The following is a 25,692-nucleotide window of genomic DNA, read 5'->3' as shown; positions in this document are numbered from 1 at the left end:
TGTTTTGGACTTTCTTTGTTTTGTTTTGTTTTACAAACTGCACTAAACTGTAAGGTATCACCAGATTTCACTTTTTTCATTAATATAAAAATAAGGTTTTACTCAAGACCTGACATGTGATGGTTGAGGGTATACATAAGGAGTTAATCATTACCTTATCAGAACTGTCTCTGAACTCTTAGAATACAAAAATAGATTCATTATCAGTTTTATTTATTATAGGTGCATACTTTTCAAGATTTATGTTTCATATATATCTATTACAGGTACCAGGTGCCATTTAAACAGTGAAGGACTGCCTGTCAGATGTCAAGCTTAGACTCGTCCAGATCTTGTTCTGAGGGTGAACTCGCTTTATTAGCGCGTGGCTTCTTCTGGCAACCAGTTGTGGCATGTTGCCATCGCGTCCACTCATTTTCACAGGAAATTACATACCACAATGTCCACAGAAGTCTATAATCGCATACCTACTTTAATAAACAAACATACATTTTAAAAACACGCATATTTGTGTGACAGTTTTACACAAGATATAAAATTTAAAAAAAATAAAATATAGGCCTACATTAAACATTGAATATAATATAAATGTAAAGTATTCTACTCCAAAAATAAACAAATAATATAAATAAACAGGTAAAGGGAATTTATTTATGTATTGTTTTGTCGGTTTCCATGGAAGAGAGTGCATGTGACGTGAGCGCGCGTTAAGCGTACAGGTCTGGTTTGGAGCATCACTGAATGTGAGCTGCGGTCAAGCGGTGCGCACTGCAGAGCCAAATGACGTCCAGCTCCCCCTCCCCCCTCTGTGGATCTAATGGGTGGAGGGATAGAGTTAGGGATAAGGTTTCGGTGTGGTTGGACCTTCTAGCTCCACCCATTACGCCCAAATCACATCTAGAAAGGGGGAGCTGGACTTCACGCTCCATGGTTCTGCAGGCTCTGCGGCTCTTCCATCCATCCCAGGATTTGCGTCACTCCTCACCACTAAACTCCCTCAGGACTCGATTTTTCATTCAGACCTGTACGGGATTACCAGTGGCAGGACCTATTTCTGGTACTTATTGTAAAGGATAAAAGTGACGTGCATTTCAACCCTTAAACGAATATATTTCCTCTCAAGTGTAAGCCAAGGTAAGTGATTTCCCCCTCTAAATTTAAACATCTGGTTAGTCATTGCAGTTCATTCTCAGCAGGAGCATAACTTTACAATACTTGTTTTATCATATATGACTGAATTTAGAACAATAGCATAACGTCTGATTAGTAATCTTTTATTATTTTATAAAATGTTATTTACGGTATTCAATTTTTTATCACATTATATTTTAATCGTAATACTATACTATGCTGTGATATGGTATCTTAAGAGGGTTTGATAAGCTCAATAATGTTTTCTTTTCATTAATTAATATTATTTAATCAAAATAATAAAGCAATATATATGTGCATGGTATTAATACAGATAAAACTACTAAATCTTGTGGATTAGCCTACATACACAGAGCCAAATCTCTTAACTCTCCATGTTGGCCTGTTAAACTTTTTTTTCTTTGTGTCCAATAAAACAATCCTAATACCCTTAAAAAGACAGGAACATATTAATACATTACTGTTTTTTCTAACACTTTAGGGCTCAGATAATACAATTTCAGTTTTCTTTTTAAAATACCCCTTTTTATGTTTAATTTTTATTTCCAGTTTGTATCTTAGTATTTGCAGAGACCCCCTTTTCCCCCAGATTCCTTTTCTCAAATATCTCTTTATATCATTTATAGGGTTGATAATAAGAAGTGGCAATAATTTGTTCTACCTGTATGTCTATGAAAAATTCTGATTATGTTTCACTGGATACAATACATTCCAACAAGATTTCCATTGTACAGGCTGTCTCTGCACGGCACAATCTACTAAGTCTCATGTGAACGCTCGAGCGATCCCCTCCTACCTAGTGTTCTCTGTGGGACTGAGCCAATGATGACTGTCTCTGACCTGGCTATTCACATTCTCTGATTTCGCTCTTCCTTTTGGCTCCAAACTCCAGGGACTTACATCTAGCCGTTCAATTCAGTGTGTCAGCACAATACGGTCTCTTGGAGGAAACCAAATCCCAGCCTTTTACAAGAGCACCAAATTCTAAACCAGATCAATTTGACAGAGTAGGGGCCTCTCCTGAATGAGCAGACAGTGTAAAAAGCTTTGCGTTTCAAGGGGAAAGTATAAGAAGACGCTCCCTTTGAATGCATTGTTATATACTGTATGATGACTCATGTACGTCGTTGACTAGAAGTCACCGTGAAATTAAATGTAAAAATGTAATCATGTAGTTTTTTTATTAGACATAGTCACAGCACTGAAGCATTTTTGCTCCCTTTTAGACCTTTAGAATGGCAGAGAAGACATCTGATCCTGGGTCAGTTAGTATTCCTATGGAGGAAAGCTTCTGTAATGGGGGAACACAGCCCCAGGAAGCTCCACTGCTAACCCATCTGAAGAAGGTGGAGAACCACATTACAGAGGCACAGCGCTTCTCTCACCTGCCCAAACGCACTGCTGTGGACCTGGAGTTCAGTGACCTCTCCTACACCATCAGAGAAGGACCATGGTGGAAGAAACAAGGTCAGGAGCGCGTACACATTTTGATTAATGTAACCATTCATATAAAGGAAATGCAAGTTCCCGTTTGTACAGTAGAGGGCGCAGCTCAAACAAATTTTTCAGCTGTGCTGCTATTCTGAATTGCAGAAGAATAGGACGGAGAAGAAGACTCTTACTTAAGCAAATAAAAACAAAAAAATGAAACACAAATGTGATGTTTATCTGAAGTCATTAGTCAAACTTATTAGTATGGTTGAATTGGATCATCGAAGGTCAGCAGCAAAGACATTGGTTAATAAATTGAGATTAAATACATAAAGTATATTTGTGTAATTTAATATAGTTAATTATTACAGGTTTGCGTAATATTCTAAGGAATATTCTAGGAATACTGAATCTGTTTTTGTGCAAGTGAGGTGAGTAAATGCCTGTTCACATTTGGTCTAGGACTACAATAACCATCCTGTTTACACAGCGCACACAGTCAATAAATGGGAAAACAAAGTAACTGTTGTTATTTATTTGAAAAAGTAACTCAGATATTTTGTTGTAAATTTAAAAGTAATCCATTACTTTACTAGTTACTTGAAAAAGTAATCTGATTACTTGACTTGCTTTACTTGTAATGCATTACCGCCAACACTGGTCGTCCCTGAATAATTGCGCACAAATGAACACAGCACAACTATATAGAAATATAAACCAGATCAGATTAGGAGAGAAATCCAATCTTTAAAAAATGGAGCCTAAATGACATTACTGTGTGCAATAAGACTTTTTATATTTGGTTGTACAAGTCAAATAGGAAATTAAAACATTCAGGTTTTGGCTAGATGCATTCTTATAGTAGCAGCTTTTGTTCATTTACAAAGCGGATACGGCAAGCAATCATATTTTACCAGCTTAGCATACAGAGGAGATTAAAATCACATTAGAACAATTAACAAGACTGAATCTGATGGTGACCTTGCCTTGTATATCGGATATTTAGATCTATCGATTTGCAGGTAACGTCATGAATGCTGGTATCTCATACTGATCACTTCTGTTCTTATATGATGAAGCTGACTCATGCAGCCTTCATAGGCCAACAAGACTTATTTTTGCAGTGCCATCATCGACACAAGTAATTTAAAGTAGATGAGATCACATCTAGATCATCACTAGGGAGAACAGAATTTTTAATGTGGAATTGGCTCATGATATCGTCCTAATGCTTGTGCCTTGGTAATTCTCCTGACTATTCTTATGCATGCTGAGTGTGGCATTTAATATGTCTGCACTATGATAAAGAAACACAGAATGAAATGTATTTGTAAAGGTGATACATGTGAATGTAAGGGTGTTAAATGTAAGTTGCACTCACTATGCTTCCATTGTGGCCTAAAGCAAGAGCTCCACCAATGATGAAAATATGGTAGCCATCAAACAACTTCTAAATGTTCAGTGAACAGACATGTATGGGAATAAAGTCAAAGGGTAAAGAAAAGGGCTTCAACTGTGAGAACAGAGCTTTTGGGCTAATAGGCTGCTAATTAGGGTGCCTTGCTTTGAAATACAGTAAGTCTGTCTTTGACAATCCTGGGAGTGTATCCTCTCCCTCTCTTTCTCTCTCTCTCTCTTTACATTTTGCTGTAACAGTGACTCTACAAAATGTCTTTTTTTAATGAGACCTTTCAGTCTGTGGGTGGGTAAAAGCCTTCTTGGTGGACTCATAGAAAGGTCAATGAGCAGACTTGTCCAGAGTGCTTTAATTAGCCACTGAACTTGGTTTTGGAGTCTGATTCTCTCATCACCTTTATCACTCGCTTTCTCACATTTCTTAGCTTTGGAGAAAATATGTAGTACAGTCATGAGGTTCATGGATTAAACCATACTTCTTATTTGAAGGGATTAACTGCAAGTGGACCATTTGTTTCAAAGGAGAACAAACCATATGACTCCAAGCATATATCTTTTTTTCCCCCTGCAGGATATAAGGCCTTGCTCAAGTGTCTGTCGGGCAAGTTCTGCAGTCGGGAACTCATTGGCATTATGGGCCCCTCTGGGGCTGGAAAGTCTACCTTGATGAACATCCTGGCAGGGTATAGGTGAGGGTAAATTGAGTGCAAAAGTGATGTGAAAAAAATAATAAAATAGCAAGAAAGCATGCTGTACTTTTCATTCTAGTTGATCATATTATTAGAATTTCACAAGTAAACTTTATTATGAATTAAAAAAAAAAAAACCTATACATTCCTTATATTTAAAAAATAATTGCATTTAAAATAAATAAAATATAATTTATATATAAATCTTTTTATTTAAATTAAATTAAATCTTGAAAGCTTACATACTCATAGCTGGTTGTTATGTGCGTTAAAGGGAAACAGGGATGACTGGACAGATCCTGGTAAATGGAAAGCTCAGAGACCTCCGAACCTTTCGTAAAATGTCCTGTTACATAATGCAGGAGGACAGATTGCTGCCCCACTTGAATGTTCAAGAAGCAATGATGGTGAGTCTGTAGGGAGAATGATGTGGTAAAGGATGCCCCCTACTGCTGGTTTGCTAATGCTCATATTACAATCACTTGATAATGCTTTTCACTTGCAGAAAAAGGTAGTTTCTAAAGAGAAACCCATGACTGAACTCAACTAAATGATTTTTCCTCTGTTTTTTAGGTATCAGCCAACCTGAAGCTCAATGAAAACACAGAGGTGAAAAAAGAGCTGGTAGGTAAAGCTCATCACCTCATTCAAACTTGTCCCAATATCTTTCCCTCTGAAATTTCCTCTACTTTCTGTGTGTTTATGTTGACATGTAGATAAAAGAAATTCTGACAGCACTGGGACTACATGAGTGTGTCCACACTCGTACTGTCTCTCTCTCTGGGGGCCAGTGTAAGAGGTTGGCTATTGCCCTTGAGCTAGTAAACAACCCCCCAGTCATGTTCTTTGATGAGCCCACAAGGTATTGATGTTATCGTCTTTAGACACAAATAAAACAAATATTTATATGCTTGTGACACTGAACGATTTTTATATATAACCATACTGTATGTTTTTTAAATTTTGCTTTTTGATTGCAGTGGTTTGGATAGTGCATCCTGTTTCCAGGTAGTGTCTTTGATGAAGTCTCTGGCACAAGGAGGGCGAACCATCATTTGCACTATTCATCAGCCCAGTGCCAAACTTTTCGAGATGTTTGATAAGGTACATGTGCAAATCTTTTTGGCAATCCGAAACATCTTCAGATCACTTCAGTCATCATTTGATTTCTTCTGTGTCTCTTTCACAGCTGTATATTTTAAGCCAAGGCCAGTGCATATATAAGGGAAGTGTCCCATACCTCATCCCTTATTTGAGAGGACTGGGTTTTCACTGCCCAACATACCACAATCCTGCAGATTTCAGTGAGTTGACCATGTGTTTTATAAATACTCATACGTTTTGCAGTGTGTGTGTGTGTGTGTGTGTGTGTGTGTGTGTGTGTGTTCACTACTCACTACTTCTAATGTGTGTAGACTAACTTGGGTGGGTTAAATGTAGAGGACAAATTCCAACCATACTTGGCCTTCACATGTCACTTACATATACAAGCATATACATATGTGTGTGTGTGTGTGTGTGTGTGTGTGTGTGTGTGTGTGTGTGTGTGTATTAGTGCTGTCAAACAATTAATCGTGATTAATCACATCCAAAATAAAAGTTGTTTTTTTTCAAAATAAAAGTTAATATATATGTGTGTAATATATGTGTGTGTACTGTGTATATTTATTATGTATATATAAATACACACACATACGTGTATATATTTAAGAAATATGTACATGTATACATGTATATATATTTATATATAATTTATATTATTTATAAATATTATATTTGTTATAAATAAAATATTTTTGTTAAATATATACATGCATGTGTGTGTATTTATATATACATAATAAATATACACAGTACACACACATATATTATGTAAACACAAACTTCTATTTTGGATGCAGTTAATCGCAAATAATTGTTTGACAGCACTACATATTTAGCAAGGATGCATAACTGGTTAATTGATCATAAGTGACACCAAAGACTAATAATTTCAAAAGATTTCTATTTCAAATTAATGCTGTTCATTGTATCATGGTTTCCAGAAAAATATTAGATATGCATATATATAATGCATCATGCATTTCTCCTCTGTTTTGTGTTTAGTCATTGAGGTAGCATCAGGAGAGTATGGTGACTTGAACCCAGTGCTGTTTGAGGCTGTTCAGGGTGGCATGTGTGCTTTGGAGGAAAAGTGCAACTGTATCGACAAAACCACCGTAACCCCATGCACTGCAAAATGTGTCAAAGTGAGTTTCATAATTAACCATTTCTGCCGGTGGATAGCATCTGTAATGCTTACTTGCATAAAGTGTGGTCAGGATGTATGCAAGACAAACTGATCCACTGTGTTCAAAAGCCTCTTTCACATCAAAAAATACTGTATGTGTTTGATATAACTGTCACCTTTTTAGTTTTCCTACACTTGCTTTTACAGGATTCAGGACACATTGAGAGCCATACTTTTGCAACAAGCTCTCTGACTCAGTTCTGCATTCTCTTTAAAAGAACATTTATTACAATATGCAGAGACCAGGTACAATGTTGTTTCATTTAGTTGATAGTTGGTATGTCAGTCCTAAACTTTTAAAAAGTAAGCTTTGTGTCCAAGATGACGCAAAAATGCTTTTCAAAGTAAAAATACCAACACTGAAAGAGACAAAAAAAATATTTTTTATCGCATTTGGTTCTTGTTCTAGGTTTTGACACATCTGCGGCTAATGTCACACATCTCAATTGGAGTGTTGATAGGCCTGCTGTATCTCAATATTGGCAATGATGCCAGCAAAGTCTTCAACAACACCGGTTTCCTCTTCTTCTCAATGCTCTTTCTCATGTTTGGAGCGCTGATGCCTACAGTTCTTACCTGTAAGTCAGTAAAGAGAAATGTAAGAATGTGCCAACACATGTACCACAATTTTGGGTCTAAAGTCATGTCCTACATTCAGCAGGGGAAGTGAAAGTGGTTTTGATCTGATAGGTTCTCTTTGCTGCATTCAGTTCCCTTAGAGATGGCTGTGTTTCTGAGGGAACATCTAAACTACTGGTACAGCCTGAAGGCTTACTATCTGGCTAAGACAATGGCTGACATTCCATTCCAGGTGGGTGCTTGCCTGCCTAAGCCTTACTGACTCCATTTTATGCCTAATATAAGCTGAGCATATTTGGACAGTGTTGAAAGTTTAATATAATGGAAGTAAGACAAAGAAATCATGGACCCTTATAACACCAACATTTGATATTGCCATGGGTTGTCCACACTTTCTCAGGTCCTTTGTCCCATCATGTACTGCAGTATTGTGTATTGGATGACTGAACAGCCTCCAGAGGCAAGCCGCTACTTGCTGTTTTTGGCTTTGTCAATCTGTACAGCTTTAGTAGCCCAGTCTCTTGGGCTTCTGGTCGGTGCTGCCTCCACATCCCTTCAGGTACATGTTGCAGCTACTATCTCTGTTAACTGAATGTTTTTTGCCTCTCAGAGCTTTAGACTGCGACAAAAATATTTACGGCAATAATTTGCTTTGCTTCCATATTAAGAGAATAAAAGTTTAAGAGATGCCTGCAACTCTAGTTTACAAGTTTACAAAGACATCAGTCATAACTTATGGAAAAAATAGCGGAGATACCGGTCAAAGATTAAAGTTTTTTGGTGCGCATGTGATGACCGCCTGTGTTCGCACAAGTTATCAAATGAAGAATACTTTGCGCATTTAGCTATATTAGCGTTCACTTAAAAAACGAACAATAAACAGATGTTTATTATGAACCTTTTTTTTATTATTTAAGTTAAAATGATTCGGGAAATAGCCTTGAACACGTTTGTTAACTAGTGGTTCAAACATTCGGAGCTGTTACCAAGTTCGCAGATGACTCCAGAGTCATTTTTTGGTGCGCTTTGAAATGAACCTGGAACCTACTTTATAGTCTATTTACTGACTTTTTGTTGATATGAGAACATCTTGTAGTTAAAGAAACATACTAGGCTAATACATATCAGTAATATATATATATATATATAATAACCTTTTTCTTTTTCTTATTAAAAAATTGGTTAGCCTTGTTTGAGTTGGCTTTAACACCGTGTCTACACCAGACGCAAGCGGCGCGATACGACGCGATAAAAAACGATAGAGCCCATTATAATCAATGATACTGTCTACACTCAATGTGGCGCAACCAGACACAACAAATTCCCGACAGTAAACTGATGCCTCGTTCTATTTCTGATGTACTTCAAGCAAGCGCACTACTTCTGACACTAAGAACAAATGGATTTGCAACTGTCGCTTTGTCGAGTCCAGTGTAGACAGCTGTCACATCCGGTGTGGACACGGTGTAAGGAAAACTTTGTTTGAAAGTAAGACTGTAAGTTTGTACAGTCTTACTAATTTACTTAACTCTTACTGTGTACTTAACTGTTACTGTTGTTAGATTCAGAAATAATAAAGTATGCACTCAATGAACTGATTTTGTAATTCAATGAATTCAATGAAATTTATTTTGTAATTTGGCAACTAAAAAATTCATTTGACCTTTAAATGATTGCACCAGCTCCAGTTTGGATCCAGCCCTTGTGATGATTTTAGTTGATGCCGACAATTGAACGAAAACTTCAGATGACGGCAACTTTGAATTGACATACAAAACTATAAAATATTATCCTTATATTGTATTTTATCATTATATTGTAATCATTACAAGCACAAGTTGTAACTGTTGCATAACATGTTCGTTGTGTCTGCTTAACTGAATATATTACCTTAACTAAGCACATAATATATAGCTATATGTATACATATGCTTTGAAACAACATTTATTGTGAAAATCGCTATACAAATAAACTCGAATTGAATTAAATGTTTCATTTTAGGATCCAATGGCTAGTCATCTGGAGGCATGCTTTTGGTTATGATAATTTTTCAGCTTGTCTTGGCATAGATTTTTTTTTAATATATATTGTGCATCTTCTTAACAGGTGGCCACTTTTGTTGGTCCAGTTACAGCCATTCCAGTCCTACTCTTCTCAGGCTTCTTTGTGAACTTTGACACCATTCCTGAATACTTACAGTGGAGTTCTTACGTGTCCTATGTGCGGTATGCTATTTATATCTTTAATAGATGTGTTTGCTTTCACTATGTAAACTAGTCTCATGTATGTTTGATTGTGCTTATGATAGGTATGGATTTGAGGGGGTGATTTTGTCCATTTATGGGATGAACCGAACCGAGCTTGAATGTCCAGGAAGGGTTTGCAAGTTTCAAAGACCTGAAGAAGTTCTGCAGTTGCTGGATGTAGAAGATGCCAAGCTCTACATGGACTTCATCGTATTGGGTATTTTCTTCCTCATCCTGCGACTCGCCACCTACTTGGTTCTTCGGTACAAAATAAAATCAGAGCGATAATATTAAAGTCCTGGCCTTGCATGGTCTTCAGCTCCTGTGGCCTGTTTTCAGGCTACTTTATAAACCATTTCCAAAGGTGTCATTATCTGCTCAGGAAGGTCAGATTTACTTGTTGATCATTTTGGTGTTCTAGTTTTTGTTTTTCATTTGGTTTAAATAAATCACATTTCATTGCCTGCCAAATTGGCTTTAAAATTTGGAGTAAATAATTTCATGTTTTTCAGTGTTACTTTGATGCAGTACCAGGTGTTGAAAACATTTGGTGTCATTTGGGCTGCTATATCCAAATTTAACCAGTGATACCAAATTTAAATATGCATGCAAATGATAATTAACTTACTGTTAGTTGTGGCAATTCTGGAATTAATTTAACTCTGGCTTTTAAGGATTAGTTCACTTTGAAATGAAAATTACTCCAAGCTTTACTCACCCTCAAGCCATCCTAGGTGTATATGACTTTGTTCTTTCTGACGAAAACAATCGTAGAAATATTAATAAATATCCTGATGCATCCGAGCTTTGTAATGGCAGTATGCGTTACCAAACGAGTATGAGCTGAAGAAAGTGTCTCCATCCACATCCATCCATCATAAACATATTTCACACAGCTCCAGGGGGTTAATAAAGGCCTTCTGAAGCGAAGCAATGTGTTTCTGTAAAAAAAATCCATATTTAATAAGTTATGAAGCAAAATATCTAGCTTCAGTCAGACTGAATTCTGTATTCAAATTACAGAAAAAATGTAACTGGCGCCACGTCAATTCTGTAAGTTGAATAGGGAAGGCGTAGGACGTACATCATAAGCTTTTTGAAGAATATGGAAGGCAGTCTGGATATTTTACTTTATAACTTGTTAAATATGGATATTTTTCTTACACAAATGCATCGCTTCGCTTCAGAAGACCTTTATTAACCCCCTGGAGCACTGTGGAATATGTTTATGATGGATGGTTGTGGATAGAGACTCTTTCTTTAGCTCATACTCGTTTGGTAATGCTTACTGCCATTATAAAGCTAGAATGCATCAGGATATTTATTAATATTACTATGATTGTGTTCGTCAGAAAGAAGAATGTCATATACACTCAGGATGGCTTAAGGGTGAGTAAAGCTTGGGGTAATTTTCATTTCAAAGTGAACTAATCCTTTAAGCTCACACTAACATTGATGTCTTTTTTTTTTTTTTTTTTCTTGAACACTAAATATGAATGAAGTTTTTTTTTGCATTTTCAGTTTCAGAAAGCACGTCATGAACATTATTTAGCCTGAGGTGAGGATGTTTACATATCATGCACAAGTCCGAAAAGGGTTTTAATTCAAACCAGAAGACTGTGAAGGTTCACACAGTGCCTGTGTTTCTATTAAACCATTATCAAATTTTTGTATAGTAGATTTTATTATAGGTTTCTTTCTTTTTTGATTATTTAGTATTTTTTGTCTAAAGATTTGATGTAACTACCTGGTGCTACAAATTATGTATTAAAGCAAATTTTTTAGACCAATAAACTTTCTATGTATATCAACATGTCATACTGCCAAATGTGCGTAGTGTGTTTAGAAATAAAATTATGAGACCCATCAGAAGTGCAGTTTCTGACACAATTGCAAAACACTGCTTGAATATAGTATTCATACTGGTTCGTATAAGGACATAGAATAATTTAATGATAAATGCTTTAATTGTTATAATTTATTTTATTTCTTACAGTAATTGATAATTAAGCCATTAGACAGTGCATTTTGAAAAAAAACAAAACAACTTTTGAACATTTACTAACTCTGACTCATTGAACTTAAACTGAAGAATAGCATGTGAAAAAGAAACCTGTTTGTCTCATGTTCCATCGAAGAACCTTTCTAAGAATTGTTTTGAACTACCCAGAATCCCTTGGAGCTACAAAGAGCTTACATTGGTAGAGGCATTCATCATCCTTGATTGTAAGGAACCCCTTTAAAGGTCCATATATAGAACTTGTTGGACTTGATAGTGAAATGTTTAGGTGTGTCAGTTTGATCAGGGCTGTCCAAAGTAAAACAGCTTGTACAAGACATTGCATAATATAGTAATTAGTTAGTTGGGTTTTTAGTTTTTATTAAGTAATAGTTGGGTGGGCCTATAAAATTGTGAAATGCTCTATGATTTTGCTGTCTGAATATACCTTATTAAATGTGTCAGACTGAAAACCCGACAGAGCCCTGAAGAAAGCTGGTCTCTTATAGATTTAAAGCTGCTGGTAAGATATAACTTAAAAAAATACTATGCTTTCACATTGTAGTTCTGCATATGTGGTTTCACTATGTCTACTTACATCTGACTTTCGCTACGGCGTTGTAAAATTAAGAGCAAAGTTGAAAGTTGAATTGTGTTCGTGGGCGGTACTATGACTGACTAGCAGCTTAGCAGGAAGACGGAGCGGAGAGCTCTCATCATCCTGCCGTAGAATGGACACTTTCCTCGGCTTTGATCTGAGCGTCTGAACGCTGGCAGAGTCCGAGGAAAATTAGTGAAGAATTCTCCGCATTTCCAGCCTCTAGATTAGGTAAAGACTTACATGAATTACAAGCATCTTAATCGTTACGTCTGATTTCTCATGTTAACGGTAGCAGTCATTGTGCTCATCATGTCACCTAACAGTGGTTTATAAATATTGAAATAAAGTACGTTACGACGCGCCTGAAACCAACTTCAGAACTGATTTTGCGTCGAATTCCAAAATCGAAATCTCTCAATTCGAACAATCATGACAGGCAAGTGTAGCGAGGGATACATAGTCTGTTTACGTTTACAGACACAACAGTTTGACCTGTATGAAATGTTTTAAAGTGCAGTTGGATATGCAAATAGTTTGTAGATAAGGAAACAGCTAGGAAGAGCTGTTCAAGTCAAATAATAATAACAGTAATAATAAAAAATTATATATATAATAAACCCATATTGTTAAATATTACCATTACCCATATAGTTTTAGGTTATTTTGGTCTGTAACTGTCTGGAATTTTTGTTTCTATTTGTGTCTGTGTTGTTAACTGTGTTTGGGAATGTGGTAGCTGGTTTCTAGATGGTCTAAATCAGTGGTTCTCAACCAAGGGGTCCAACTTCCAAGGGGGGACCAATCATAGACAAAAAAAAAAAAAATCTTAAATGGTTAGTTCACCCAAAAATGAAATTTCAGTCATCAATTACTCACCCATATGTCATTCCACACCTGTAAGACCTTTGTTCATCTTCAGAACACAAACTAAGATATTTTTGATGAAATCCAATGGGTTTTTTTTTAATCCCCCCTAGGAAGTAACGTAATTACCTTCATTCAAGGTCGAGAAAGGTATTAAAGACATCGTTAAAATAGACAGTGTGACTACAATCTTAATGTCATGAAGCGACGAGAATACTTTTTGTGCGTAAAAACAAAACAAAAATAACGACTTTATTTCAATTCAATTCAATTCACATTTATTTGTATAGCGCTTTTCACAATACATATCGTTTCAAAGCAGCTTTACAGAGAATGCATGTCAACATTACAATTTGGAGAATGCAGTTAGCTAATAATGTAATAATTTAGGCAATTAATATACAATCACTGTTAGAGCTCCTGGAAAAATGAATTACATATTAACAATAATTAGGATATATAGAAATTTGCCAATGTGCGTGTTGATCCAGATGTTGCATCTTCTGAAGTCCTCGCAGGAGTTGGCGCCGTCTCTTCCAAAGTTTTAGTCATCTGAGGTCTTCTTAAGAGGCTAGATCCAAACTGAAACTGATGTACTCTCTAGTCACCTCGGGACGGGCGTCCCGAGGTAAAACGGAAAAGCAAATGGAGAATAATTAGCATAGCTGCTGTTCATAACATTAAGCAAAGATAGTCATGTGCAATTGATCTGACATGAGATGGATTATGTGAATGCTTGGCTAAAGAGATGTGTCTTTAATCTAGATTTAAACTGGGTGAGCGAGTCTGAGCCCCGAACATTATCAGGAAGGCTATTCCAGAGTTCCAGAGCCAAATGTGAAAACGCTCTCCCTCCTTTAGAGGACTTAGCTATCCTAGGTACAACCAGAAGTCCAGAGTTTTGTGATCTTAAAGAGCGTGAAGGATTGTAGGGTGATAGAAGATCGGTTAAGTACACAGGAGATAAACCATTTAGAGCCTTATAGGTCATTAGCAGTACTTTATAATCGATACGGAACTTAATAGGTAACCAGTGTAGAGATGATAAAATTGGTGTTATATGATCATATTTTCTTGACCTGGTAAGAACTCTAGCAGCTGCATTTTGTACCAATTGTAGCTTGTTTATTGAGGAAGCAGGGCAACCAGCTAGTAATGCATTACAGTAATCTAGTCTAGACATCATGAAAGCATGAACTAACTTTTCTGCATCAGAAACAGATAACATATTCCGTATCTTAGCAATGTTTCTGAGGTGGAAGAAGGCTGTTTTTGTAACATATGAAATATGATTTTCAAAGGACAAGTTGCTGTCTAATATAACACCCAGGTCTTTAACTGTTGAGGATGGAGTAACAGTACATCCTTCTAAATGCAAATTGTAGTCTGAGAGATTCTGTGTACAGGTTTTTGGCCCAATAAGTAATACTTCAGTCTTATCTGAATTTAATAGAAGAAAATTACTAGTCATCCAGTGTTTTACTTCTTTAACACACTCTGTCAGATTGGATAATTTAGAGTTTTCATCTGGTTGTGTTGAAATATATAACTGAGTATCATCGGCATAGCAGTGGAAACTAATTCCATGTCTTCTTATAATATTACCAAGTGGCAGCATGTATATTGAAAATAGCAGAGGGCCTAACACAGATCCTTGAGGCACTCCATAATTTACTATAGTTATCTTAGATTTTTCCCCATTTAAATAAACAAAATTGTGATGGTCTGATAGATATGACCTAAACCACCGTAATGCCTGTCTCTGAATACCAGTGTAATTCTGTAGTCGATCTAGGAGTATTTTATGATCTATAGTGTCGAACGCAGCACTGAGATCAAGTAACACTAGTATTGAGATACAGCCTTGGTCAGAAGCTAGAAGTAAGTCATTTGTAATTTTAACGAGCGCAGTTTCTGTGCTATGATGAGGCCTGAATCCTGACTGAAATTTTTCATAGATAGCATTTTTTTGCAAGAAGGAGCACAATTGGACCGACACCACTTTTTCTAGTATTTTAGATATAAATGAAAGATTTGAAATGGGTCTGTAATTTGCCAATACATTTGGATCTAATTGTGGTTTCTTAATGAGAGGCTTAATAACTGCTAACTTGAACGGTCTTGGAACATGACCTAGAGATAAAGATGAGTTAATAATATTGAGAAGAGGCTCTTCTGCTACAGGTAACAATTCTTTCAGTAGTTTAGTGGGTATTGGATCTAATAAACATGTTGTTGGTTTAGACGCTGTGATAAGTTTATTTAGCTCTTCCTGTCCTATAGTTGTAAAGCACTGCAACTGTTCTTGAGGGACGATAATTGAGGCTGAATCATAAAACTCTGTCAAGGGTTGTACATTTACAATTGTATTTCTGATGCTTTCGATTTTTTCAGTAAAGAAATTCATAAAGTCATCGCTACTAAACTGTAATGAAATGTTTTGTTCTGGTGATGTCTGTTTATTTGTTAATCTAGCCACTGTACTAAACAAGAACCTTGGATTGTTTTGGTTATTTTCTATGAGTTTGCGGAGATGCTCGGCCCTGGCTGCTTTTAGAGTCTTTCTATAACGGGACGAGCTGTGTTTCCACGCGATTCTGAAGACCTCTAAACGAGTTTGTCTCCATTTGCGTTCTAGATTACGAGTTTCTCTTTTGATAGCGTGAGTAATACTGTTGTACCATGGTACAGTATTTTTCTCTCTAACCTTTTTTAATCTCATCGGTGCAACAGTATCTAATGTACTAGTGAAAGTGGTGCACATACTGCTAGTCATTTTCTCGAGATCATTTGTGTGTTTGGGTACAGTGAGCAGCTGAGACAGATCAGGCAGTTTATTTCTTCTCTATATAACGACAATTTCTTCTCTACCCTGTCAGACTCGTACACAGTTGACGCAGTGAATGCACTTCTGCGTTTACGTCCGAACGCTGGCTCAATACTGAAAATAGCGTAGGAGAATGACAGGGAAGAGACAAATTTGTTGAATAAAGTCTTTATTTTTGTTTTGTTTTTGCGCACAAAATGTATTCTCGTCGCCTCATAACATTAAGATTGAACCACTGTAGTCACGTTGACTATTTTAACAATGTTTTTGCTACTTTTCTGGACCTTGAATGTGGTAATTTCATTGCTTTCTATTGAGGATAAAAAAAAAAAAACTTTTAGATTTCATCAAAAACATCTTCATTTGTGTTCTGAAGATGAACGAAGGTCTTACGGGTTTGGAACAACATGAGGGTGAGTAGTTAATGACAGAAATTTCATTTTTGGGTGAACTAACCCTTTAAAATGATTAAGATTTAGTTATATTAACAATCTTATTTATTTTTGATAATGGGTTTACATATCATCTTAAATAGGAGGGCCTTTGAATATTATCTTGGACAAAGGGGGAGAGGGCTTGGAGTCAAAAAGGTTGACAACCACTCGTCTAAGCTGGTTGATGGATGAATTAGATGCAGAGAATTGTCGTTATGTTGTAAATGACTGGTTTAGGTACAGGTGTGGTGACAGGTCACACCTTTAAAGGTCTTGGTCATAGTCATCATCACAATCGTCAAACATTTTCTGTTGTGTATTAAATACACAGACTAATCACTTGACCTTCTTGATCATTCATCAATATCAACTTGACTGATGAATTTCAAAGAATTATTTTATATATATGTATATAATCATGTCTGGAATTGATTTGATTTTAAATGCCACATTGTTCACACATAGTAATGCATCATGCAGTTTCTTTAGAAAATGGACATTATCCAAAATTAACACTTTGGGTGTGTTGTTAAAAAATATGTGTATCACGTAACTGTGTAAGCATCATGTGTCATTGAAACACAAAGCCAGAAAAGGAGTGACCTTACAAGGTTTGGCTTGTTTTTCTCAGGTATGCTTATGTTACTGTGTTGATTGTAGCATTTGTTTCCCTGAACTACTCAATTTCCAGACCTTTTATCCTTTTTAAGTCACTTTGACAAAACATATCATATTTTAGGGGTTATTTTAAAATCAAAATGTGGAGATTTGGAAGACCATCGGGAACGGAAGTGTTGAGATGGAGATGCCAAGGGTCATCAAGAGATGTCTGCTGCAAACTTCACACCAAGGTTCTTGAAACAAGTAGGTGTTTGATAACCTCAAAACATTTAAACTATCAATTAATCAAATGTAAGTTTTATTTTATTTATTTAAAAATATATATATGTTCACACACACACACACAATTTATTTTAACAGAAATATCTTATGCTCACCAAAGCTGCATTTATCTGATCAAAAATAAAAATAAAAACTTTAATATTGTAAAATATTATTTGAAATAACTTTCTATTATACATTTTCAGGATTATTTGATTAATAGAAAGTTAAACAATTTATTTGAGATAGAAATCTGTTGTATTGATGTAAAACTCATGCTGACCCCAAACTTTTGAACATAATGTATATCAGTTTTTTAGCATTATTAGCATGATAATGCTAATAAAACTGAACCTTTAATTTTGTACAATTAAAGAAATAATAATTGCTCATTTCAGCTTTTAACTTAAGCCTCCGATCAGATGGCATCTGTGGTACCATAAAACGACGTCACTTGTCATTCCCGAAGTAAGTATAATTCTGAGAAATCCATCATTTCCTGAATGACGCAGCATCTATGTCTAGTGTTTTCAGAGAATGTGTTTTGATATTGTCTGTGTGTTGTCCATCAGCAAGACAACAAGATATTATAGAAATACATGGAGAGAACCGAGAACATCTATGTGCTATTCTATCTCTGGATTCAACTCCAGGTTCTTTTGTACCTCTGAGCCCGTCACAGGTGAGTTTATGCGTTAATTCTTATTTGGATGCCATATTAAAACATCTTAGTGATTTAGTGCCTCTTAATCAATGGTCATTCAGCTCATAAAATAGCAATTTATTTCATGCTTGTATTAACCTGCAGATCCCATTGAGATTCACAAACAGAAGTTGGCATTATGGTTCAGTCACCTTCCTCAAGAGGAGAGGCAGTTCGGTGGCTACTTTTCTCCCGAAACTATGCACGTGGAGCCACTTATCCTAGAGCGTCATCCTGATGAGGATAGAGGCCTTAGTCCCTTCAAGGCAAAGGAAAGCGTATCTATACGTCCCTCTCTCACAGTTGAGCAGCTCTTTAATGCTAGCATTAATGCAAACAAGGCACGAGGACTAAATGTTTTGCTATATGGGGCTGTCGGCACAGGGAAAAGTACTGTTGTCCGTAAACTGGTGCTGGATTGGTGCGCTGGATCTATTTTCTCCCAGTTTAAACTTGTGTTGCCCTTCTCCTGTGAGGATCTCTCCCATTTGTCCAAACCAACATCCCTTCGAGACCTTGTAGGCAGGAAATACATGCACCTTCGCAAAACACCTTATCTTAGTGGGGATAATGACAAGGCTAAGGATGTCCTCTTCATCTTCAACGGAATGGAGAAAATGAAGCTGGATTTTCGTATAGGCTCTACAGAATTATGCAGTGATCCCAATGAGGCTATCCCATCAGGAGCTGTTGTTGTTAATCTTCTTAGGAAGTACCTGCTACCTGAGGTACTGCATGAAGCTCAGCTCTTTACTTTTTGAAGCTTTTTCTTCTGTGGCCTGGCATGTGGAATCATGTCATGTCCTAGATTAAATTGGTCATGGTTTTGTGATGTAATTTGCCATGGGTTAATGACATGACACTCTTTTCTTTTTTCTTTTTTGTCTGGATCTATTAATTTATTTAAAAATTCTTTAAAAATGCAATTCATAAATACAGTGACTTTAATACACCTGCTCTATGATAAGCATTTTTTTATTTCTGAATTTAAATTAATTGATATTTTGTTTCTCATAATGAAGAAGTATTTTTATTAGAAAAAGTAAGTGAACTAATTGTATATTTTGTATTTTGTAAAACCTTTTGACCTTTATCAAAGTCATGTGGTGCTACCAACATACCAAAAAAATAAAAAACATAAAAGAGGAAGTTATATCATAAAGAGGACCCTCAGGGCTGTGCGTTAGGGTCAGTAAGTCTCTTATAATATCACATACTTTGATAGTTTATGAATATTTATGAATTCCTGAAATTTATTTGTAATAATTTTTACATTGAAACATATAAAAATAAAAAATGGAAAATAATGTGTACACATACTTTCAAAACCGTATGAGATCAAAATGAATTTGGAGAATACATTTATAAGTACTTAGCACATCTGGGTAATCCTATTTATTATTGACCTTCCTACCTTTAGATTAATGTTTATTGTAATTCACAGCTGCTAAAATATGTTGATTTTCTTACAGGCCAGCATTCTGGTTACAACCAGACTATCTGCCGTGGACAGAGTTCCAAAAAAATACATAAAACGTTATGTACAGATCTGTGGCTTCAATGATCCTGATCGCCAGAGAGCCTACTTCACCAGTAGGCTCTTGCAACAGAATGGAGACAAGTCAGACAAGGCGGCCGAGATGCTCATAGAGATGCTTTACCTAAATCTACAGCGGGAGACTCAGTTAGCAACCGCCTGCTTCTTACCATCTTACTGCTGGCTTACATGTGCCACTCTTCATTTGTTGCATTTTACTGATACGAAGGCACCAATTCGAACCCTCACTGGCACTTACACCAGCTTCATGAGGCTCAACTTCGGAGGAGAAGTGATAACTCTGGATGGAAGTGTCTCTTCACAAGAACAACAGAACTCATTAATGCTCTATGTGGTCCGTACTGTGGGTAAACTAGCTTTTGATGGCATCACCAACAAACGGACTTCGTTTTCCGATGAAGAACTGGAGCAGTGGGTCGGCGGTAAGACTAAAACGGACGAAGAGCTCCAGCAACTGGCGGTTTTTCGCACAGATGTGCTTGACTTCTTTCTGGTGCCTTGTGATGATCATGGTGCAGATCCCGAATCTGGTGGTAGACGCTACGTGTTTGCTGTTCCTGCCATGCAGGAATATCTAGCTGCTCTTTATGTCGTTCTTGGCGAGAACAAAAGCGTCCTGGAGAAGTTGACTAAGGAGGTTTCGGAGGCTTTGGGACAAGCCAGTGAGGACATCACAAGCCTACTGAGCATCCTCTCCAAACTCATACCTTTCCGAATCTTTGCCATTTTCAACTTGCTTAAGTTGTTCCCAAAACTCTTTGAACGAGTTAGCAGCCTCAGCAAAGGGCGTATCGCGAACACCATGGCGGCAGAAATGTTTCGTTCAGAGGACAGCTTCAATGAAGATGTCTTGGACCAGGTAGAGCAAAGTCTACTGGGAGTGCATGGTCCACAGCCACAACAGGAAACCTACACCAGGGCATTTGAACTCTACCCTATCTTCATGGGTGGACTTCTTCATTACGGGAACCGCAGGCTGTTAGACCAGCTCGGATGCAACATCAAGAGTAATACAGTTGTTCAGATCACTCGTGCGCTGAGAAGACACCTGATCAAGGAGAGTCAGAAGAAGCAACCTCCTGAGGAACTCATGGACCTTCTGGTCCTGCTGTATGAGTTTCAGAACCCTCGACTCACAGCTGAAGTCCTACAGTCCATCAAGACCATCAATTTGTCCACAGTACTCATGACGCCACACAAGTGCTTCGTGCTGAGCACCGTTCTGGGCTGCACACGCTCGAGCTTCCACCTGAATGAGCTCAACCTCTCCTCCTGCCACATCACTCCAGAGTTACTGCAGATGCTCTGGCCAGCCTTCCATCACACTAGCAACCTCAAGTGAGACATGCACGTACTATAGAGAAATCTAGTCAATGTTTTGCATGCATGAATCATCTAATCATACTGAACATCTAACATAAGCTTTTTATTGACCTCTTTAGATATTGCTAAATTTGATATTAATACATGTTTGACATTCAATTAGTTAGTGTACTCCAAGGCTTATCAACTAGCAGTCTGCTGTCCTTCCAAATGTTTCCTGCTGAAAACAAAAACTAGCAAACCAGCCTAAGAAGTTTTGCTGGTCTTAGCTGGTTTAAAATGGTCTCCCAGTCTGGTCAAGCTAGTGTGTTTAAGCTGGTTCTCTCAACATGACCTGCTGAAAAGTGCCCAAAACCAGCCATCAGACCAGCCTGACCAGTCTAGGATACCAGCAAGCCAGCATAGGCTGTTTTTTTTTTGTTTTGTTTTGCTTTTTAGTAGCGTTTTGGTTTTGAAAGCAAGTAATGTATGGGTGGACTTTCACAGTTACACTCTATTCTTTTGAACTTTATATTCATCAAAGAATTCTAAAAAAAAAAATGTATCACTATTTCCACAAAAAAAATAGTAAGCAACACAACTTTTCTCAATATTGATAAGAAGGAATGTTTCTTGAGCAGCAAATCAGCATATTAGAATAATTTCTGAAGGAAGAAAAATCAGCTTTGCCATCACAGGAATAAATTACATATTAAATATATAAAAATAGAAAACATTTCATTTTAATTGTAATAATATTTCACAGTATTACTATTTTTTACTGTATTTTTGATCAAATAAATGCAGCCTTGGTGAGCATAAGAGACTTTTAAAAGCATTAAAAAAATCTTACCAACCTCAAATTTTTCAATGCTTTCGTACCTCTGATTTATACTAATGTTAATAAAAACACAGTAATACATGCGTTTAGTGTTTTTCATGACAGCATGTTAAACTGGCAATTAAAGTGCTAGAGTTTGATAGTTAATCATTTAAAAGTTTATTAAAATATTCTGATTCTTAACAGAAACTAGCTGAAGTGCCCTGTATTAATACACTGACCTCAAGTTTTATGAATAACCAAAAAGTTTTTAATGTGCTGCAAGATGCAGTAAAAGTATTGGACCTTTAACATGCAACTTTGTACTATGGATTCAATTGTTGCCTTCAAGTTGCTTTGCTTGCAGAATCCAGCCAGTAATAATTACACCAAAGCACAATTACCTCATTAGTTATTGATTTTCTGTCTGGGAAATCGGCAAACTAATGGCATGTGTGTGTGTTTTTGCTCACTGTGTGTTTACAGTCTCCAGTTTAACAGCCTGGGCCCCGAGTCCTGCATTCTACTGCGAGATCTCCTACTTGAGCCCAACTGTACTATTAAGTCATTACAGTAAGCATATTTTCAATAACACATTGTTAATGTGATATATTCATGGTTGAACAAAAAATTACACTTTTTTGCTGGAAAACTTAATGTAAAGTATTTTTAAGTGGAATATAGCATCTGTTCACTGATTCTTGAGACATGGGACAAATTGCAACACTTCCACTTTTTCCACTTCCAAATTATTCAGAGAGGATCACTAGAGTGTTTTTACTCAAACATACCATTTCATTTTATTTACTCAACACTACTGTTGTCAGACCATAATATACTACTACATGTAAATTAAAAATATATATATTTATATTTAAAATATGTATAGTGTTATTTAGAATTTATTATAGGTATAATGTTTTAAAGTAGCGTTTAATTTTATATGTTCACTTTTCATTTTAATTTTAAGTCCCCTGTGGTGAAAATCAAGCTTTTAATGTTGTTTGAGAATGTTGAAGAAATGAAGAAATTTTTTTCAAGGAAAAAATGTTTAAATATGTTATTTTGTGACATATTTATTGACCCATACAGTAATGAGCTAGGAAAAAACTATTTGTGAGAAAATGGAAGATGCCGGAGGTTGCGGCCAAATGTAAATATATAACTGCGACAATGTTTAACAGATTAATCCAGAAAAATTAAATGATATGTAATGGAGGCCAGCTAGTAGTCGCTGTGCGAGTAAACCTCACTCCTCTGCAGCCTTTAGCCTCCTTGTTAGAGCGTCCGACTCCCACGCCAGAGACCCAGGTTTGAGGCCCGCACAGAGCGGGGCGAGTAGGACCTGGGTAGAGGGGTTACATTAGTGCCGTGACCCGGATGGGAGTGAGGTTTAAGGGGGTGAGTGTAACGGAGGCCAACTAGTAGTCGCTGTGCGAGTAAACCTCACTCCTCTGATCTCAAGAGATGCTCAGCGACTGACGCTAGGGGTTGCAGCCTTTAACCTCCTCGTTAGAGCGTCTGACTCCCACGCTGGAGGCCCGCGCAGAGCGGGGCGAGTAGGACCTGGGTAGAGGGGTTACAGATACATAAACTAGTTTTTCAGTTCTGTCCCAGTACTCAAGAATCAGTGCGTTTATACATATGAAAAAAGTGTTTCCTGTGCATTTTGTGTTGCTCTGATCACAGGTTGTGTGACAACTACTTGTCTGACACCGGCATCAGCTATTTACTGGAAGCTCTGTCTGGTAACCACTCTCTGCAACAGCTGAGTCTGATGCACACAGGCCTCGGCGACCAATCGGCACAAATGCTGGCTGAGAGACTGGGCCAGCATGACATGTTAAAGGAACTGAACGTGGCCTACAACAACATCGGAGACAGTGCAGCTCTCACGCTGGTCGATGCCTGTCGTGAACATCCCAATATCCACACAGTACAGTGAGTAGAAAAATACATGTGTTGTCATTTTCATAGTCCAATCATAAATATCTCTCTTATAAATTCACCTGATTTCATTCTCCCAGCCTGTACCTGAACCAGCTTACCGATGTGGGCAAGCAGTCGCTGTACGTGCGTGGTGGTCCTCGGGTGAAGGAGGGCCGGCGAGTGAAAGTCCTGGCCTCTGTAACGGAGGGTTCGGACATCTCAGAGGACTGGCATCCCATTCTGAGTGTTATTGGAAAAAATTCTCTTTCCTGGGAGAGAGACCGTGTACGTGAACAACTGCTGGTCTTCCTGAAAGACCTGGAATGGGGTCGGAAACAGCACCCGAGTTTCTGGAAAAAGATGCACTTCCGACGAGTAGAGAGCGTTGTGAGGCAAACTCTGCGCTTATTGGAAAAGAGCAGTGATACAGGAACAGGAACCGGTACAAAATGATGCAATTATCACTGAAGCTAAAGGAATGGGTATCTAATTTCACAAAGGGATATTTGTTGCCATGTTTCAGTTTAGTCAGCCTTAAAGGGATAGTTCACCCAATAATGAAAATTCTCTCATCGTTTACTCACCCTCAAGCCATCCCCATTGTTTATGACTTTCTTTCTTCAGATAAACAAAAATGAAGATTTTAAGGAAAATAATCTATCTCTGTGAAGCTATATAATGCAAGTGAATGGGTGCCACTCAGTTGACACCACACAGCGATTGTGATGGTGATCCATACAAACCCACTGGATAAATCAGTGTCTTCTCAAGGAAGACGATAGGTGTGTGTAAGAAAAATAAAAATATTTTAAACTCTTTTAACCAGTACTTGAAGTGGAAAAAAAGTGCTGGTACTCTTGCTTTGACTTTGAGTGGTAAAGTACACAAGAAAAGTGAAGGTACGCTAAAGATTACAGTATAGAAGTGCCAGTACTGCATACCGGTGTGTACCGGCCCACTTTGAGCACTGCCTTTTAGCTATAAACACTTATTTCCAGCCATCTGTCTTAGGCGCGTTCACAAGTTCAGCTTGACATAATTGTAAGTATCTTGTGAAGTTTGTATAGGAAGTAACGCTTAAGCACAGAGGGCGGCCACTTCTCACGCAAAAAAACATGTCAAAACCTCCTTCTCAAGAATGCTTGTATTAAAGTAGACCGGAAGCAATGTTAAGAGAATAAAAATATTAGCATTTTTATTACACACACCTATCGTTTCGAAAGACATTGATTCATCCAATGAGCTCGTATGGATTACATCTCGATAGCTATGTATGGTTTTTCAAGCGTTAACCGTAAATTATTTTCCTAAAAAAGGGAAGGTTTTGTGTTTATCTGAAGAAAGAAAGTCATATACATTGGGGATGGTATGAGGGTGAATAAATGATGAAAGAATTTTCATTTTTGGGTGAACTGTCCCTTTAATATTTCTCAGTGAGTTTGTAAAGGGTTGATTTTACTAATCACTGTGTTTACAGCATATCCATCTACATTAGTATTAGGTCATGTTGAGAAAACACTGTGACAAATGTATTTTATTTGATTGTTTGAGGGAAAGGTCAATATTTGCTACTTCAGAATTTGTCAGATTACTTACTACTTGAAAACTCCTTGTTGCACGATGACAAATGTTGCCATTTAAAGCCATTTCCTATGCATATCTGTTCAGGGATAATTTAGGGTCTCTTGTTATCATATGAATTATGTGTGTTCACAGTTCTGAAACCTTTTTGTGTATAGTAAAGAACACAATGTTTGAGTGTCAAATGGTGCTCTAGAGTCTAGACAAGGTTAAACAAGTAAGGTTAACCAAGACAAGGCTTTAGATGCTTATGCAATATTAACATATATCTTTTGCCCTAATCCATGATTGAAAAAATGTGTGTACTAACAAATTGTGACTGGAATTTGTGCAATAAAAGCAAAATAAAACTAAAAGTGCTGATTAAAGACTTGGGTTGTTTGTCATA

The 25,692-nt window shown here is 37.0% G+C and overlaps 2 protein-coding genes across 3 annotated transcripts; both read left to right on the top strand.

The window, feature by feature from the left end:
• Nucleotides 1–57: 57 nt before the first annotated feature.
• On the top strand, nt 58–10,503 carry abcg4b (ATP-binding cassette, sub-family G (WHITE), member 4b). The gene is made up of 15 exons (XM_051862309.1): nt 58–1,134; nt 2,379–2,619; nt 4,571–4,688; nt 4,963–5,095; nt 5,262–5,312; nt 5,405–5,550; nt 5,669–5,792; nt 5,878–5,992; nt 6,795–6,937; nt 7,126–7,224; nt 7,388–7,556; nt 7,689–7,789; nt 7,958–8,116; nt 9,665–9,783; nt 9,867–10,503. The coding sequence occupies exons 2-15, from the start codon at nt 2,388–2,390 to the stop codon at nt 10,090–10,092; spliced, it is 1,935 nt and encodes a 644-aa protein (XP_051718269.1). The 5' UTR covers nt 58–1,134; nt 2,379–2,387; the 3' UTR covers nt 10,093–10,503.
• A 1,660-nt stretch (nt 10,504–12,163) lies between these two features.
• Nucleotides 12,164–25,674, top strand: nlrx1 (NLR family member X1). 2 transcript variants are annotated; one of them, XM_051863757.1, is made up of 9 exons: nt 12,164–12,326; nt 17,269–17,393; nt 17,810–17,879; nt 17,984–18,093; nt 18,220–18,842; nt 19,587–21,010; nt 22,281–22,367; nt 23,484–23,735; nt 23,822–25,674. In XM_051863757.1, exons 2-9 carry the CDS (start codon nt 17,288–17,290, stop codon nt 24,174–24,176), a joined length of 3,027 nt encoding a protein of 1,008 aa, XP_051719717.1. In that variant the 5' UTR covers nt 12,164–12,326; nt 17,269–17,287; the 3' UTR covers nt 24,177–25,674. The 2 variants fall into 2 exon arrangements, with proteins under 2 accessions (XP_051719717.1, XP_051719716.1); XM_051863756.1 differs by lacking the exon at nt 12,164–12,326 and adding an exon at nt 12,453–12,632.
• The last annotated feature ends 18 nt before the right edge of the window (nt 25,675–25,692 follow it).

This window comes from Ctenopharyngodon idella, chromosome 15 (assembly GCF_019924925.1).
Source record: "Ctenopharyngodon idella isolate HZGC_01 chromosome 15, HZGC01, whole genome shotgun sequence".
Lineage (NCBI taxonomy): Eukaryota > Metazoa > Chordata > Actinopteri > Cypriniformes > Xenocyprididae > Ctenopharyngodon > Ctenopharyngodon idella.
This window is presented reverse-complemented; position numbering and strand designations above follow the sequence as displayed.